This window comes from Dermochelys coriacea, chromosome 7 (assembly GCF_009764565.3).
Source record: "Dermochelys coriacea isolate rDerCor1 chromosome 7, rDerCor1.pri.v4, whole genome shotgun sequence".
NCBI lineage: Eukaryota > Metazoa > Chordata > Testudines > Dermochelyidae > Dermochelys > Dermochelys coriacea.
In genome coordinates this window covers 34639550-34656089 of record NC_050074.1, presented here as the reverse complement: position 1 = coordinate 34656089, position 16540 = coordinate 34639550, and the positions used below count along the sequence as shown (strand labels likewise).

Here is a 16540-nt window from a genome sequence, read left to right as displayed (position 1 = left end):
TCCATTTTTAAGTCAACAAGTTAACATTTTCTCTAATCTGCTGTCCTGAAAAGCGACCCTACTGTCCTATATTTCAGTGGAGTTTAAATGTGTAGCCTTCATTTTCTCTCCTAATGTCCCTGTTTATAGCTTTCACATTTTGGCAGATATAGGATAAATTTCTTTAGTCACAACATGGCTTTCAGTGCATAATTCCAGCACAGTAACAACTTGTCTGGCTCTTTAGTTTGCACAAATTACTTTCTCCTCTGCTGCTTCTTAAATAGACTCTTCTATGGCCTATGGAAAATCTTAGAAAACAATGGGCTAAATTCCTCCCTGATATAACCCCATCAAAGCCAAATTATACTAACGTTATACCAGAAATTTGTTTTGTCCCATTCTCTATAGAAACCAGTTCCAGCTTGCACATTAAATAGCGTGTATTGCTCTCCTCTTTGGCTGTTTATTAGAGAGCTTTTTGTATGTAGGGAGGGTGGATTGTTTTAGCTAGGAACTGGGAGAAAGCCAGCAGATGCTAAGGAGCACTCAGGTCAAACAATACAATCTGCTAAGGACAGCAGATGGACAAGCAAAAACACGCTTCCAGTAGACTAGAGAGGATGGAAATTACAGTAAATTAAAGGTTATTTTAATACACCGTTGTTTGTGCAACTATCTCACTGCACACAACCGTTACAACTATGGATATGTTACGGGATGAGGGTATGAGGCTGGGGAGGGACAGCATACATGGAGAAACACAGAGGGCTGGTAACAATACACATTAATACAGTAGTTGGCAGCTAATTGTTTATAGTGGAGAAGGGGCAGATTTTGCAGTATTTATAAGACAGGATGGAGGTGCAGAGTCATGGCAGAGGAGAGAAGGGAAAGGAAGCACGTGGGGTAGCAGAGGGACTGGGTGAGGTGGAAGGGCAGACAAGAGGCAGATGGAGGAATGAGGGCTTTGAAGGCAAGGAGAACAAATTTTGCAGTGGTTACAGAGCTCCTTCAGGATGGCTCCAAGTGATCATTCTGAGTTGTGTGCTGAAGAGGTCTGAACAGGCTGGAGTCTGCAGAGAACTTGAGGAAGTCAATCAGATGATCGGGAAAGTGATACAGCAGGAGAATATCACCAAAGTAATGCAAATGATCATTAGCAAAAGAAACCACAAAACGCCTAACAATATCTACTGCTATAAAGCTAAACTGAGCAAACTGGAATGCCTCGTATGGGCAGAGGACTTCAGTCTAGCTGTATGTCTGATACATGGTTAGATGGTAGTAGTCAGCTAGGACTAGGGCTGTCAAATGATTTAATAAATTAATCGCCATTTTAATCGCCCTGTTAAACAATAATAGAATATTTAAATTCATTATAAATATTTTGCGTGCTTTTCTACAGTTTCAAATATATTGATTTCAAGTACAAGACAGACTACAAAGTGTACACTGCTCACATTTCGTTATTATTTTTATTACAAATATTTGCACTGTAAAAAAGATAAACAAAAGATAGTACAATCTACAAGTCAAAGCATGAAGGGGTATATAAATGTTTAACATATCTGGCACATGAATACCTTGAACGCCGGCTACAACAGTGCTATGCGAACACCTGTTCTCACTTTCAGATGACATCGTCAATAAGAAGTGGGCAGCATTATCTCCCATAAATATAAACAAACTTGTTTGTCTTAGCGATTAACTAAACAAGAAGTAGGACTGAGTGGACTTATAGGTTCTAAAGTTTTACATTGTTTAGTTTTTGAGTGCAGTTATGTAAAAAATTAATTCTACATTTGTAAATTGCACTTTAATGATAGAGATTGCACTACAGTACTTGCATGAGGTGAATTGAAAAATACTATTTCTTTTGTTTATTTTTTTACAGAGCAAATATTTGTAATAAAAATAATAATATAAAGTGAGCACTGTACACTTTGTATTCTGCGTTGTAACTGAAATCACTATATTTGAAAATGTAGAAAAACTTCCAAAAATATTTATAATAAATTTAAATTGGTATTCTATTATTGTTTAACAGTGTGATTAAAACTGCAATTAATTGCAATTCATTTTTTTATCTAGTTAATTTGTTTTGAGTTAATCACGTGAGTTAACTGCGATTAATTGAAAGCCCTAGTTAGGATATGGTTTGGAGAACCAATTTCTTAATACCATGACGACTGCTTCTTGGAATAGAGTGCTCTGCAGTGCAACAGAAAAACCTTGCTCTCACTCTCTCTAACGCACAGGATTTGCCCAGGAAACAATTGTGGTTTAACTAGTAATTAAAAGCTACCACTGTGTAATGAAGTTTGGGAGCCCTGCAGTATGAGGGATGACAGCAACATTTTACATTTAGCACAGTTCTAATTTTAAGACAAAATGTTTTGCAAACTAACACACTACTTAAACGCAGCCAATTCTGGACGGAGGGTGGCAGCCAACCAGCACGCAGAACTGCACTACAGTGGGAAGAGAAATTCACTGAGCAATCTCTTCCCATAATTGTATAGAAAGTGCCACAGAATCTCTAGGGCCAGCCTCCTCGTACCTTGTGTGGTCACTTCACCTGCACAAAGTGGTGGTAAAATGCTACCCTATCCCAATGGAAGTATTTCACACCCACTTTACACAGGTATGTACGACTGCACAAGGGGTAAAGCAATGTAGAATCAGGTCCTTAAGGACAGAACCTTGACTCTACTTGAGCATCCTTTTCACTACTCCAGTAGCACAAAGCAGCCTTAAAGTTGGCCTAATTGTGCAGCTGGGGGATCCCTAGGGGAAGGGGGTGTGCCAGTGTGTTGAGTGGGGTGTGACCAGAGTTTGCTGCATTCCAGCAATTCCCAGCTACTGCAACAGCCATTTGGGCCACTATAGGTTGCAGGAAGACAGAGAAGCCTTCAGGGGTTGCTATAGCTTATGCAAAAAGGCCAAACTGGGATCCCAGGGCCCTGGGAATCTGAGGAGTACCAAGGTGCCCACACAGACACCATTGCCCCTCCTGCCCCCCACAGGGTCATGCACCAAACCCAGCTCGGCTAGACCCAAACATCAGGGCCAGCATGTCTATGCAGGTCAGACGAGATCTTGATTTTTAAAAGGGACCTATGTTTGCCCCTCTTTCCTTCCTGATGATGTTTAAGAAGGCCTGAAATTATTTTATCATCATTTTCCCCCCAATTCCTTTTTATTGATTGATGCCAGTGATATTATGGGCCTAATCCTTGATTGGCATAAATGGGATTAGCTCCGTTGACACTGATTTACTCCTGTTAAGGATCTGGCCCATCAAATCTCACCTTCCCTCAAAGAAGCAGACGATGAGAGTGGGGAGGGAAATCGCTCAAAGAGTTCTTCTTCCAAGCATTTGTCAGGAGCTTGATTTAAATAAGTATCAAAAACCAAAGAGGCCTGATTCCCTGCTGGTTTACTCCAGTTTTACACATTACAGGATGAGGCTGAAATGGCATGACTGAAAGCAGCAGCAAACAAATATTATGCCACTCTCTAGACAAATACGTACCAACGTAGTTTTCAACATCACTGACGTAGAATGTAGGTGCGGGTACTGCTAAGCCCAAGCCATCCTTCTTCGGAACCAGGATAGGCTCTGTGAATCCATTTTCTTCCAAGTAATCTGTTGTTAGCTGGCTTCCGGCCACTTTGACTACCACATCTTCAGCACTAGAAACACAAACACAGTTACCGTGCTAAGATATTTCACATCCAAATTCAGCATCTTTTTGATTTCTGTACTGAAAGGATAAGCACACAATTATATACAAGTCGCTCTAAGTGATAAGATAGCCAGTGATAACTTATCCCTAGTACCTCTTGCTTTGTTTAATCAGGTGGCTTGATATTTTTGAAACAATCCAAAGCAATGTCCTTGGCTTCTACTTCTATTGACGAAACGCTGGGATTTTCAAAAGAGCATATGGTAGTTAGGTGCCCAAATCCCATTGAAACTCAATGACAACTGAACACCTAACTCCTTTAGGCACCTTTAATAGTGTAATGTGAATTTTGCTATTGGAAACTAAACAATAGGAAAGAAGTCATGGTTCTACTGAAGTAAGTGTGTCAAATAAAACTGAATATGAATTTTGTATGCTGGATCTTATGACTGGTAGTTTAATACCTCATCCCATTATATGTAAGTACATGTATTCAAAAACAGTCAAAAGCACATTCTTTCAACAGCAAGTACCTGTGTGGTATTTTTTAATCTATCTATCTATCTATCTATCTATCTATCTATCTATCTCTGTCTCTCTCTCACATACACATTTGCTTGTTTTGTTTATCCAACAATTCTAATTTATAACTTTTCTCTGATAAATTTAATAGACAAATTCTTCTTTCAGTTCCTGGCGAGGGTATAATTCTGCCCAGTAATTGTAGTCAGTTATTCACTGGTCACAAAAGGTAAGACTTCGCATGTTGCCACTAAAATTATTACATTTCTTTTCTTATTAAGGGCATGATATGGAAAGTTCCCAAGTACCCCAAAATCCCACTGTCTTGAATGAGAGTTGTAAGTGCTCACGGCATCTGAGAATCAGGCCAAAAACCTGGATCTATAAGAAGAGGAGCCCAAACCAGTAATAGTAATAAATCTTGAAGTCTTTTGGAAATTAATTCATAACAGCTAGAAATTGGAAGCCTGGATCTCCACTCCTAGCACTTTCTGTAGTCATTCACACCTTTGCAAGCAGTGTGTTAAATGCATAGTATTTTACACCGACGTTGAATAGATTTAAGTGACTATACAAGGTAGTGAAGAATCAGGCCTCTTTGTGACTAGATAGCTAACTGCATTCCACTGAACTCTATTCAGGTTCACATTTGATTGCAACACTCCAATTATATGCATGAGACTGAAATCATAAATCAATTTATTGCAAAATATGTGAAGCATGCTTAAATATTCCAGAATAAATTCATGTGCCTAAACTACTGAAAACATCAAAGATAACACTTTGTGTTAATGAACCAATTTCAATGGGTGTGGAGAACAGTTATCAGTGCAAAATGCAGACACATCAACAGTGTTAAATATTCCAATTTAAAGAAGCCAACATTCAAAATGTTATGTAACGTTAAGGAAAATTATTCACTTAAACTCTTTAAAACTCATAGTCAAACACTAAAGTCTTACAGTAATTAACAAAAACTGATACAATGCAACAGTTTTACCAAATATAGATAAACTAAACTCAGAAGTTTCAGAAATCCAACCTCTGGAGCTTCTCACTTCTAAAATATTTTAACAAACATTTTCAAAGGCATGATCGCTGTGAAAATGATTAACGATTCTATGACTACAGGTCCCCATACAGTAACAGTCCTCTAGGAAAAGCTCTAACAAATGCTATTTTCTCCTCTGGGTCTACCTAGGCATATGGGGAAATTAGTTACTTGGACAAGTATGAAGTTTCTTTAAGCTCGTGAAGATATTTTTAATAGTGCACTACTGTGTATATCGAGAGATCTATTCTCCCATACACAGTGGGCACACAGGCACCAACAGCCATAAAAAAAATTCATACTTGCACCAAGCGGGGGGATAATAGACCCTTCAATACAACTCCAGAAACACTTAAGACTAATGTTTGACTGCCCTCTTCTGTGTTAGTTCTGAACTACAGCTGCCTGAGTTAGTAACAGCTGAAGCAGGTATACAAACACTAATACTGCCATGGTGAAGTGAAAAGGAGTACTTGTGGCACCTTAGAGACTAACAAATGTAAGCATAAGCTTTCGTGAGCTACAGCTCACTTCATCGGATGCATTCGTGAGCTGTAGCTCATGAAAGCTTATGCTCAAATAAATTTATTAGTCTCTAAGGAGCCACAAATACTCCTTTTCTTTTTGCGAAAACAGACTAACACGGCAGCTACTCTGAAACCTGTAGCTTCTCAGTGTGTCAGTGCATAAGATACAACTATGGCATAGTCCTGACTGGAGTTCTTTGCTGAAAGGTGGGTTTGTTTTGAATACAGGCAAGCGGTTAGGAAAGTCCCTTTCTTTGTCGCTCTAATCAGGACACTCATAATGGGATTCCAAAGTTCAAATGATGCTGCTGTTTGAGTACCAGGATCTGGGGCTTTTTGTGCATGGGTGAGTAGATTTTGAGATCAAGCTCCACTGAGGATAGCTTAGTGCCAGTTGGAAGCAGGAGAAAGTGCACTCAGTGTCAGACGAGTGAATTTCTGAATGACGTTCTGGAACTCTTAACTTTCCCCAGGATTCATGAACCCAACTGAAAGCCTCACACTGGAGAAAGTGAGAAGTTTATTGATGCATTCTTTAGCCAGATGGCCATGCCATGCTTAGAGGACAAGAGGACTAGATACAAATAGGAAAAAAATGAAGACAGTGGTAACCACTCTAAGGTGCCAGGCTGTTTCTGGAGCCTTATAACGAGTTCCAAGCACTATGTAAATTAGTGGAAGATGATCAAGAGGTAAACTGAAAATTCCTATTGGGAATATTTCAGATACTCAGTGCACAGACGGGTAAGGGCACTGGAAGAGGATTTTTTTCAGAAACCACACATATAAAAGCCAGCGTTCTGATGATAACAGATCCATATGGTATGTTGCCAGGCATGTGTTCACGTAGCAGATATTACTTCCTTGGTAGATACAGTTTAAGCCAGGGCTAGTAAGGACAGTGCTTTTCATGCACCTAGGTGCCATTAAGGTGCAAAGAGTGAACCTTGAGAATCTGATCTAAGGACCAAAGCAGTTGTGCAGGAGATCAGACTAGACGATCATTATGGTCCATTCTGACCTTAAAGTCTATGAATCTAGTAAGTCAACTTACTAGCAGATCCCCAGAGCAGATCCCCAGAGATGGCCTTCTGAGAAATTAAGTGCTATTAGTCCTAGATGGATATCTGGTGCCCCAAAGTGCAGAAGAGGTGGTATTAGCTCATGGAGGGTTTTATGCTTTAAAGAACAAGGATACCTCTTGAGGTAAAAGATACTCAGCTAAAGATGAGCTCCACCTAAACTCTATGCAACCTGTGAACTTGAAGAGGAGCTATTTAACTAGGAACAAGAAGCAAAGTGTGGAGCCATTAAATTACAGGAGAGTGTTAAATGGAATGAGCCAAATTCACCTGTCCCTGGTGTAAACAGGTGCAGGTCCCATAAAAGGTCCTCTGACAAATTCATTGGTGATGCAAGCTACACTGTGAGTGTAAATGGGACATAAAAGGAGTGTAAGAGACATAAATTGTGCAACTTGCACCAATTTGGGAATGCAAAATTAAGATAATCTACACATGTTAAGGAGGTGCAAATGGAAGAGATGTAGCAGGAACAGTAACTAACAGGAAACTGCCAGATAAAGTATGGGTTGGATGCTTTATATTCTTCTTTTTTTAAATTCTCCTGTCACTTTTCTGCTATACATGCTCTGCCACTCAGCATAGAAATTACATTCAGGTTATTCACTCAGTGAATGCCCAACTGGTTCACATTACATTAGTTTACCACTTAAACCCTTATGCTTGCATCACAGCCCAGGAACACCCCACACGTAACTCGCATGTCTAAGTCACCAATGAATTTGGTCCTGTAAGAGTCCACAGAAGCTCACAGATAGGAAGGAGCTCAATGAAAGGAGCTCTGTATCCACCATAGCAGTTGGCAGCTGTTATTCAGAAACAGAGACCTTGTCAACTAGGTTGAGGCACCTGAAAATTGTGGGATTTAAAGATTTTCATTTAATGCTACTTTGGTATTAATAATGTAGGAGCTGAATCCCAGTCAGCCATGATAAGCCAGTCACAATATGTATTACTGAGCCCTGGTGGAATAATCTCTTCCCCCCCTCCCTTTCCCCTAAATACCCCACTGAGCACCAAAATATGGGTTCAAGCATCTCAAACGCATCATTTACCTCTCCCTGCTACCAGCCTTGCCTCCAAACTGATCTCCACTGTCAAATTCTAGAGCAGCTCCGCCCAGATATCCAACCTCATTGCCTGACGTGATATTTTGATGTGTACTTTGGGACCAGCACGCTGATTTTAAAATGTAATTTTTTTTAAAAGTGTTTTAGTGGTTTTGTTTAATGTATTGAATTCAAGGCTCTTGGGAGATATTGATTTGTTGTTTGTGGGAGAGGCGAAGAAATCGGTAAAGACCCAAAATAAAAGTGTAAAATCAAGCTGACAAAGTTAACTCTTTTTAGGCCCGGAACACAGGAAATGAAATGAGCACATTGTCACAAGGCAGAGTTCCATTTTTGTCCCATTTTCTTTTTTGGCTCTCCCCTCCCTATTTCCTCTGATCTCAATCGGTCCTTGGATTCCTTGACCACAAAGTTTATGGCTTTAGGTGGGTTTCAGTAACACAATTTCATCTCAGCTTTGTGCTATGACACAGGCAAGAGGTTTCAACTTAAAAATTTTAAAAAAGCCCCTTTGTGGGTTTGTGAGATCTGGAGAGTTAGTGTGGGTTTTGGTCTGTGAACGTCTGCACCAACTATTTTCATTATTAAGTCAGTCTTAAAATAGCAAAGGGCCCAAAAGTTTTTTGTTTTACTAACATCACAACTGTAAATGGCTGAGGGATAAATCCTGTGATGAACTGTTTGCAAACTCCTCCTTGGAACCTCTGCTTCAGCACTGGGGATTCTCTTTTGTGCACGATCCATCTTAAGCAGAAAATGGTGAAAACAAACTGAGGGCCAAATTTACAGAAGCCGCAGAATTACTCAAAGTCAAGAAAGATGCAAATGCAAGACCTACAACTGCATGCGAACCTCCCTGATTTGGGAGCACACACACGGATGCACATGAACATGGACCAGATGAAAGTCAGACTCCTGATTTGAATAAATCAGTGCCAGATCCCTCAAGCTGTTGATCACCCCCTTTTAAGGTGTCAAGTGCCTTCACCTCCCACTGGAGTGACTGGCAGTTGAAGAGATCCAGTAGAGATCACCCCCCCCCCAAAAAAAAGTTTGAGAAGGAATTTGTCAATCTGCTCCAGCTAAGCAGTTTAAATGTGACCACTTGATATTTTAAATCTGTTGAATATTCTATTGTGTTTCACCTAGTAATTGAAAGAACCACGTTGGTTAAATTCTGTGGCCTGTGTTAAGCAGGAGGTCAGACTAGATTATCATAGTGGTAGTTTCTGGCCTTAAAATCTATTAATATAATTGCAAAATTTGGTAAACAGTTTTAAGTGACCAGTCCAAAAACGGCTAAGCTGAAAACCAAAGAGTTCAAAGGTCTAAAATCATACAAGTAAAATTGCTAAGTATTAAGTTAAGTGAAAAATACACCTATACACAATGTTCACAAAAGAGAAGCTTTGGCAAATAAATTTGCAGCTGATTCCCCATAGAGTAATGATTTTGGGGCAGATATTTTAAATTAAGGCAATCTTCTCCATAAATTATAGAACTTTTGTATTTACTCTACCTGCCTCCAAACATGATTGTGAAATAGTCTCAATTATTACTTAGATCCACTTATAAGAACCAGAAAAAATAATCATTCTGATGAATAGAGGTTCAGAGTTACAAAATAAATGTGTAAAATGCCCACTATCAATACCTCAAACAAGTTTTTGTTACTGTAGCAACTAAGGATGTGGCTACTTTTCTGTTCAAGCTGAGATGAACTTCAGAAAAGTCTGCACTATTCTTGAGCACTGAACGTAATTCATCAGGTTTCTCACCTAAGTATTACTGTGTGGCAATGTCGTAGGGCGTGACACTCCAGCATGCACGCTTGCAGCCTGTCATGGCCCTGAAGGCTCGTTGCACTCAGCGATTAGTTCACACCAGATTAGTTCAACCACTCTTTGTGGGGTCTGATTTATTCATGCCTTCTACAGAGAGCAACTAACTTATTTAGCTGCTCAAGTCCATGCCCTCTCTAGGTCCATGCAAGAGACTCGGTCAATTACCTCCCCTGTTTAGGAGGTCCCAGCCCTTGTCCCAGAGCTGGGCTGTACTTTGGACAATCCCTGTGTCCCTCTCCTTAAGACAGGAGCCTCCTAGCAATTCCTCCTTGGAGCTGGAGTTGTACTTTAGGCCAATTGTAGAGCCTCAGGCAGCTGCTCTTCCACCTGGCCCTCTTCCCAGTCAGCCCTTCCACTCTCAGGCAAGGAAAGTTCAGCAGGCAAAACTTCCTTCGCAGCTGTTTTCTCCCTGATAACTCAGGACCCTAGAGGAGCCTTCTTACTCCCTGCCGTGTCCACAGGCATCTGTCCTGCTATGAAGGAAGCACCATTTATGCTGGCCCCTTCTCCCAGCTCATTCTTTATTGGCTGGGTGAGAGTGGAGCCCCCACCCCCCTCTCTGCAAGGCTCCAGGTCCTTAAAGATATAGTAACAGGATTCCTTCTAGATGCTACTTCTTCCCAGGACCCCTTCAGCGCCCGTTTTACAGGTGTTAGTAGGGAACAGGACCCAGCTAACTGGGGAAAGCCTTTTTTAATAGTGCTGCACCAATGTAACTGAGAGGAGAATTCGGGCCATTACACATAATGACAATCACTAAAGACTTGAAGTCTGTGAAATTAGCTTAAAACTAGGTCTTTACATGGCAAATGTTCATATGGGGAATTCTCTTTCGTTCACTCCTCTCCCTATGCTGTATATAAACTAAGCAAACAACATTCACCACAGTTCCTCCTCCACTTGAGCACAAATTATAATTGGCCACATGCATCACAATAATCGCACTTTTACTTACATAGCTGAATAACCTACCTCGGAAAAGTTCGACTTCGAAGTTCCTTTATGAAGACTTGACTCCCATTCTGTACGGGTTTGACCTCTGTTGACTGCCCGGTATCGTGTTTATGCCAATTTCTTTTCTTTTTTACTGAAAGAGAGTGAATTGGACAGCACCATATGCTAAGTAGGAGATCTTTATTAAGACATTCTGTGAGAGAAAGTTCTTAGTAGTATTTTCTATGCAAGCCAAGAAAAGAGAAGCCCACTATGCAGCACTATTAATTTTAACATTGTGTTCTGATTCACCATTAGACAATTACACTGTAGCCTGAAGATCTATTACATACTGAACCATGCTCGTTTGTAACATAAGGGAAACCAGACGGATAATTACTGAGCTCTACGGCTATCACAAGCATTAAGCAAATGCAGGCTCTGGATAACATTTTGTACTTGCCAGACTACACACTTAATCTTTATTGTAAACCTCCCAGAAAATCTTCTCTTCTGCTCTCTCAATTTGTAGCATAGATCATTATGAACATGCTCTTTCTTTGCCACACCTCTCCAAGGGCCTGAGCCAAAGTCAGTGGAAGTCTTGTCATTGAATTCAAGTGGCTTTGGATCAGGCCCTAAATACAAAATGCCTCATTCTGGCAAGAAAATCTAGTATCCATGTTCAGTGTAAAAAGACACAAATTCACATCCAATCCAGTTTTTGGAGCGCCTTTCATTACCATGCTTCGAAATGCAAGCCAGACTCATACTATGTTGATGGGGCAGAGCAGAATGCCCCGGCTCATGCTCTTAATGAATCACAGACATTTAGGCAAGCTGATTATGGAAATGGGATCAGCTGAAATATGCACAGTCAAATCAAGTCACATGTCAACTTGCTTCTGACTTTTCTTTTCAACAGACACTTAACACTGGCCAAGAAGAACCATTCCAGTTTTTACCAATTATCAGCATTAAATCTCTCAGCTGCTCCTGCTTTTAGACTCACGTGGGGTATTTATTGCAGTAGGAAATTACTGACATCAGAAATGCAGTCTCCCCTCATTTTAAGCTGTCTGCCCTCAGAATTTTCACTCTCTTCTTGTACCCTGGGTTCATATTGTACCTAAAGGTGGGCAAGCTGGTTAGGACAAAATATGAAACCTGAGACTCCACAAAATCTCAAAGCAAACCCAAACTTTTCTTATGTTCAAACTAGTTTTGTGGAAGAAACACACCTGCCTCTATCACCATGACTGGACATGTGCCCTTCTACAGCCCTCCCCCTCCCCCCACACTTACTCTTTGACTACCAAAGGAGCTGGGGAGATGGGAGGCCCAAACTATAACATCCTGAGACCTGGAAAAGTCACCTCTGTAGGGTGGCCAGGACTTTGGAAGTAGAGACATCTACCAAAGAATCCTTCCCAGGTTTGTACAACACACGCTGATTTTATTAGTTCCATGCTGCTATCCAGCCTAGCTGGATATAGTCATTAAAGCTGCTAGTTCTTTATCTTAATGGCCCTCAGGCTTAGTGTATTAGTTCAATACTCACAGTAACACAGGAATCAACCCCAATATGTATACCACTCCCTCCCTCCCACTTTTCCTTCCCATGACCCCCCCCCCCCATCTCCCCACCTCCTGGTTCTGTTCCATATCAACTGGCCCAGCTAACCAGGCGGGTCATTAAAAGGATTCTATCATACCCCTTCTTTTATTTTTCCTCAAAATTGCCTACATATCTAGACAAAGTCAAGAAGCTGTAGATTATAATAAATACTCGTTTCAACTCTTTTCAATCAGTCCACTCTGAAATAACATTGCAATTAGGGCGATATTTTCACAAAGGGCAGGTAACTCCTATTGAAAAATCTATAGATTCCTAATTCCCATTTGAAATCTCCCTCTTAGAGGCTGCGTCATGTAGTACAGCATTCTATCAAGGATTACACAACCAGTATCAGCCAATTTCTTTACTACATGTTTGTAGAATGCGTTCCACAGTGAGGAATATATGATTTGGGCCTCTGGGAACAACTACAGCAGAAATGTAATATATAATTTAAAATGATAAACAACTACCAGAGCTGGCCAAAAAAAATGCAGGGATGTGGGGGGGTTAGCAAAGAATGCAGAAATATTTTTTGCAAAACTTGTCCATCAAAATTTTGAATTTACTAAAAATTTCTGTAACACTAAAAGTTCGCTGGCAAAAGCTTTTATTTTTTGCCTTTTTTTATTTTTTGAGAAAACTTTGTGAAAAAAATTGTCATCAAGGTATCAGATTTTTCAACCAGCTCTAATAACTATATTCTCCAACTTCTGTCTCAAGCTGAATAAACCACATGAATTCAGATGTATACTTAAACGTACATAAATATATTTAAAACCAAAGTACATCTATTAGCTCGTTTTGTTATCTTTTGATTGACACTATTTCAAACATTTGAGCCTGATTCCCCTTTTATTTATATCACTGTAACTTCATTGATTTCAGTGGAATGTCTCCTGATTTTCACGGGTGAGAAGGAAATCAGGCAAAACGTTTTCCCCGTGTTATGAAAATGAATAAAGTTTATCTAAATAGAGCACTTAAATTTAAGTAACATCAGAAATGTATTTGTGAACATGTATATTTTTTTTTCTCCAAAACAGAAGTATCACCAAATTTCATTAAATCAAAATGACTTTAAATGTCACAAGCAATTTTCTGAAATAGTATGTAAGGGGACTGTTGCCCCCTTACTAACATTCAGTGCGGGTATGTTAGTTACTAGCTCCCAGTATTAAAAAGAGGGAAGGGTCAATGGGGAATCAGGACCCTGAGACTGACAACCCCCAGGACAAATGGGGAGAGGCCAATGCTTCAGGTCAGCCTGAATGACAGGGCAAGCAGGCTAATCAGGGAGTCAGGAGGCCAGGGAGGTCCCGTCCTCTGTGTGAGCTGGATTTGCCTGGGTCAGACAGAGTGGGGCCGAGCTAAGGAGAAAGCAGGAGCCCAAGCTAAGCTGGGGAACAGAGCTGTGCCAGATCCAGAGGGACCAGAAAAGCAGCCCAGAGAGAGCAGACCCTGTCCTGGGAGTAGAGCTGCAGCCCCAAAGCCAGAGGCACAGCCCAGAGAGAGCAGACTTGCCCTGGGAGGAGAGTTGCAGCAACCAGAGCCAGAGGGGCCAGAAAAGCAGCCCACGAAGCAGGTCCGTGCTGGGAGCAGAGTCACAGAAGCAGCCTGCAGAGCAGACCTGACCTGGGAGCGGAGCTGCAGCAACCAGAGGCAGAGGGGCCAAAGAAGCAGCCCAGGAAGCTGGAGGCAGAGCAGCAGCAGCAGCGCAGAGACAGAGTCGTGCAGCTGGGGCTGGAGCAGTCTGGAGGTGGGTGCGGTGACCAGCTGGGGAGACCAAGGGGGACCCTGGGCAGCGAGCCCAGCACAGGGAGGCGCCTCAGCCAAGAGGCTCTGCAGGCCAGGCTTGGATCATAACCCCGACAGGGCGGGGGCGACACTGGGAAGGGTCCCACCACTTAGAGCCTGAGAGCATGTGGCCACCACCGGAGCAAGTATCCAACCCACAGCATCCCTGCAGCACAGTCAGGGCCTGAGAAGAAGGCCTGGGACTTACAAGGAACAGCCTGTGAACTGCCCTGACGTTCCAGAGACACTGTTTGTGATGTTCCCTGCCACAGAGAGGGTTGATGTGTTTCCTTTAACCTTTCCCATTTTTCCTTATTCTTTTTAAAATTAATTGTTGATTAAATAACTTGCATTTGCTTTAACTTGTATGTAATGGTCAGTGGGTCAGAGAAGTGCCCAGTGCAGAGACAGTACCCTGGAGTGGGGACACCCTAGCCCCTGTCCTAGGTGACCACGGCAGGGATGGGGGTCGAGGCCCCCAGGAATCCTAGGCCCAGCCTTGTTGGGGTTACGAGGACTCTGCCAGACAGGAGAGTGGAAGAGGAGTCCTCAAGGGCAGGGAGGCCATTGGGTAAAGGAAGTGGGAATGAGGACTCAGATCCTTTCGCTAGCCCACTTCATCGGATAATGCAGAAGCCAAGAAAGTTCCCCACAAGAGCGGGACTATTCCCCCGCTTACAAGTAGTCACCAAGTGACACTGGTAAAGTGGATAATGTAAGAAAAGGAAAATGATTTGTAAATTTGACATCTGGAGAGCATGGAATGCGTTCACCAGAAGTATAAATATATTTAAAATCCATGCAAGTTACATAACAGAGACAATCAGTGAATATGTGCTTCTCTTTGCTAGCCTTGCAATAATTAATTCTTGGCAGTGAATTATCATATCTGGAAAAACACCTACTCATTTAATACAAAACTGATACTGCAAAATAATCCAGCTAGTTTACACATATATTGTAACCACTGTTCTCTCTAAGCTGTGTGCGCACACACAGATCCTAAACCTCACGCACGTGGCAAAACACCGTGCACACAAAAATTTGCACAGAAGCATAACAATTTGCACAGAAGAATTTTTTTTGCACACACGGCCTGTCAAAAATTAGAGGGAACATTGATTGTAACAGTTAACCACAAATGAAATTCATAATCTCATACAAGTCCGGGAACACGCTGCATACAACTGTATGACAGAATAACTTAACATAGGGCCTGTTCCTGCTTTCACTTCAAGACTGGTCCCTAATTTTTCCACACACCACATGAAATGGTGGAAGGATCACAACCTGACATTTCATTTTTGCAACGTGACTTATACCCCTTTTATTTTATGGCTATAAGAACCTACATAATTGGGGGCTTTTTTAAAATGTTCTTGAAAATTGCTGTTCATTATGAAAAACTATAAACATACAGATCAAGAAAATCAGTTTGTGATATTCCAGCAATAAACTAAGATTTCAGCACTAATGTTGCAGGTCTTTACACTATTTCATTCTAATGACTGATTTTGTGATGTCATGATACGGTATCTTAGATAAAACAGTGAAAAAAACCCTCATAGCGTTGTTCTTGTAGTATGATGCTCTACTTCTGCCACAGCTGCAACCACATATGTTTACAGGACTGTTGCAGTTGCAATGTTTTTGATACAGCACCTTTATATCTACCATACTGTGCAATACTGACTATGGGAGACATTTTGCCAAAGGCAGATTTTGTTAAGGAATGGAAAGCCAAGAATTAGAAGTTAGCTGTTATTTCAGCTCTACTTGTCATAATTGGTATATTACTCTTGTAATCTTCTTATTGAAGCAGCCAGTGGTTGAATTCTAAGATTACACACCCATGTTTTCTTATGTAATTAAAATTTAATTCCCGATTACAGACTTATGCTTTTTGTGTCTGATTTTGTTTTTCCACATTGAAGACTAGGTGTCTTCCATCATTCATAATTTACATCCAAGTGGAAGCAAGAAAAGCATCAAATAGATTTTAACGTAACACAAGAATTTCACTCAGAGTCTAGAAAAATCATGCTTTATCTCTTACAATGAGACAATGATTGACTCTGCGAATCTTCAGTCATACCACTTATTTTCCAGACAAGCCATTTTATTGCTAAATGATTCACTTTAAGGATGACTTGTAGTTATTTGTTTGACCTATGCATGTCATGACCAATGCATGTCACTACAAATTTGAAAAATAGGCTGGGTGATGGTTTCAAACCCACCTAGAGGAAAATTAGGGTAATATTTTTCCTCTACATAGTTTTAATTGTAGTTTGTTGCATAACAGCGACAATCTCTGCCAATTGGTAGCATATTTATAATAAAATGCCTTTAAATTAAGCATTTAGTTTTTCACGACTGGGGAAAGGATAGTCTTGTATAGTAAACAGAATTCTTTAATTCATTT

The 16540-nt window shown here is 40.9% G+C and overlaps 1 protein-coding gene across 4 annotated transcripts in view; it reads right to left on the bottom strand.

Moving 5' to 3' along the window:
• The window catches only part of PHF2 (PHD finger protein 2), a 144702-nt gene that overhangs the window by 54517 nt on the left and 73645 nt on the right, over window positions 1–16540 (bottom strand). For all 4 annotated transcript variants that reach the window (XM_043518181.1, XM_038410363.2, XM_043518180.1 and 1 more), the window contains 2 exons: window positions 10740–10854; window positions 3518–3678 (listed from right to left, as the gene is read on the bottom strand). In XM_043518181.1, the coding sequence (XP_043374116.1) occupies window positions 3518–3678; window positions 10740–10854 (276 nt within the window). The remainder of the gene's footprint in view (window positions 1–3517; window positions 3679–10739; window positions 10855–16540) is intronic.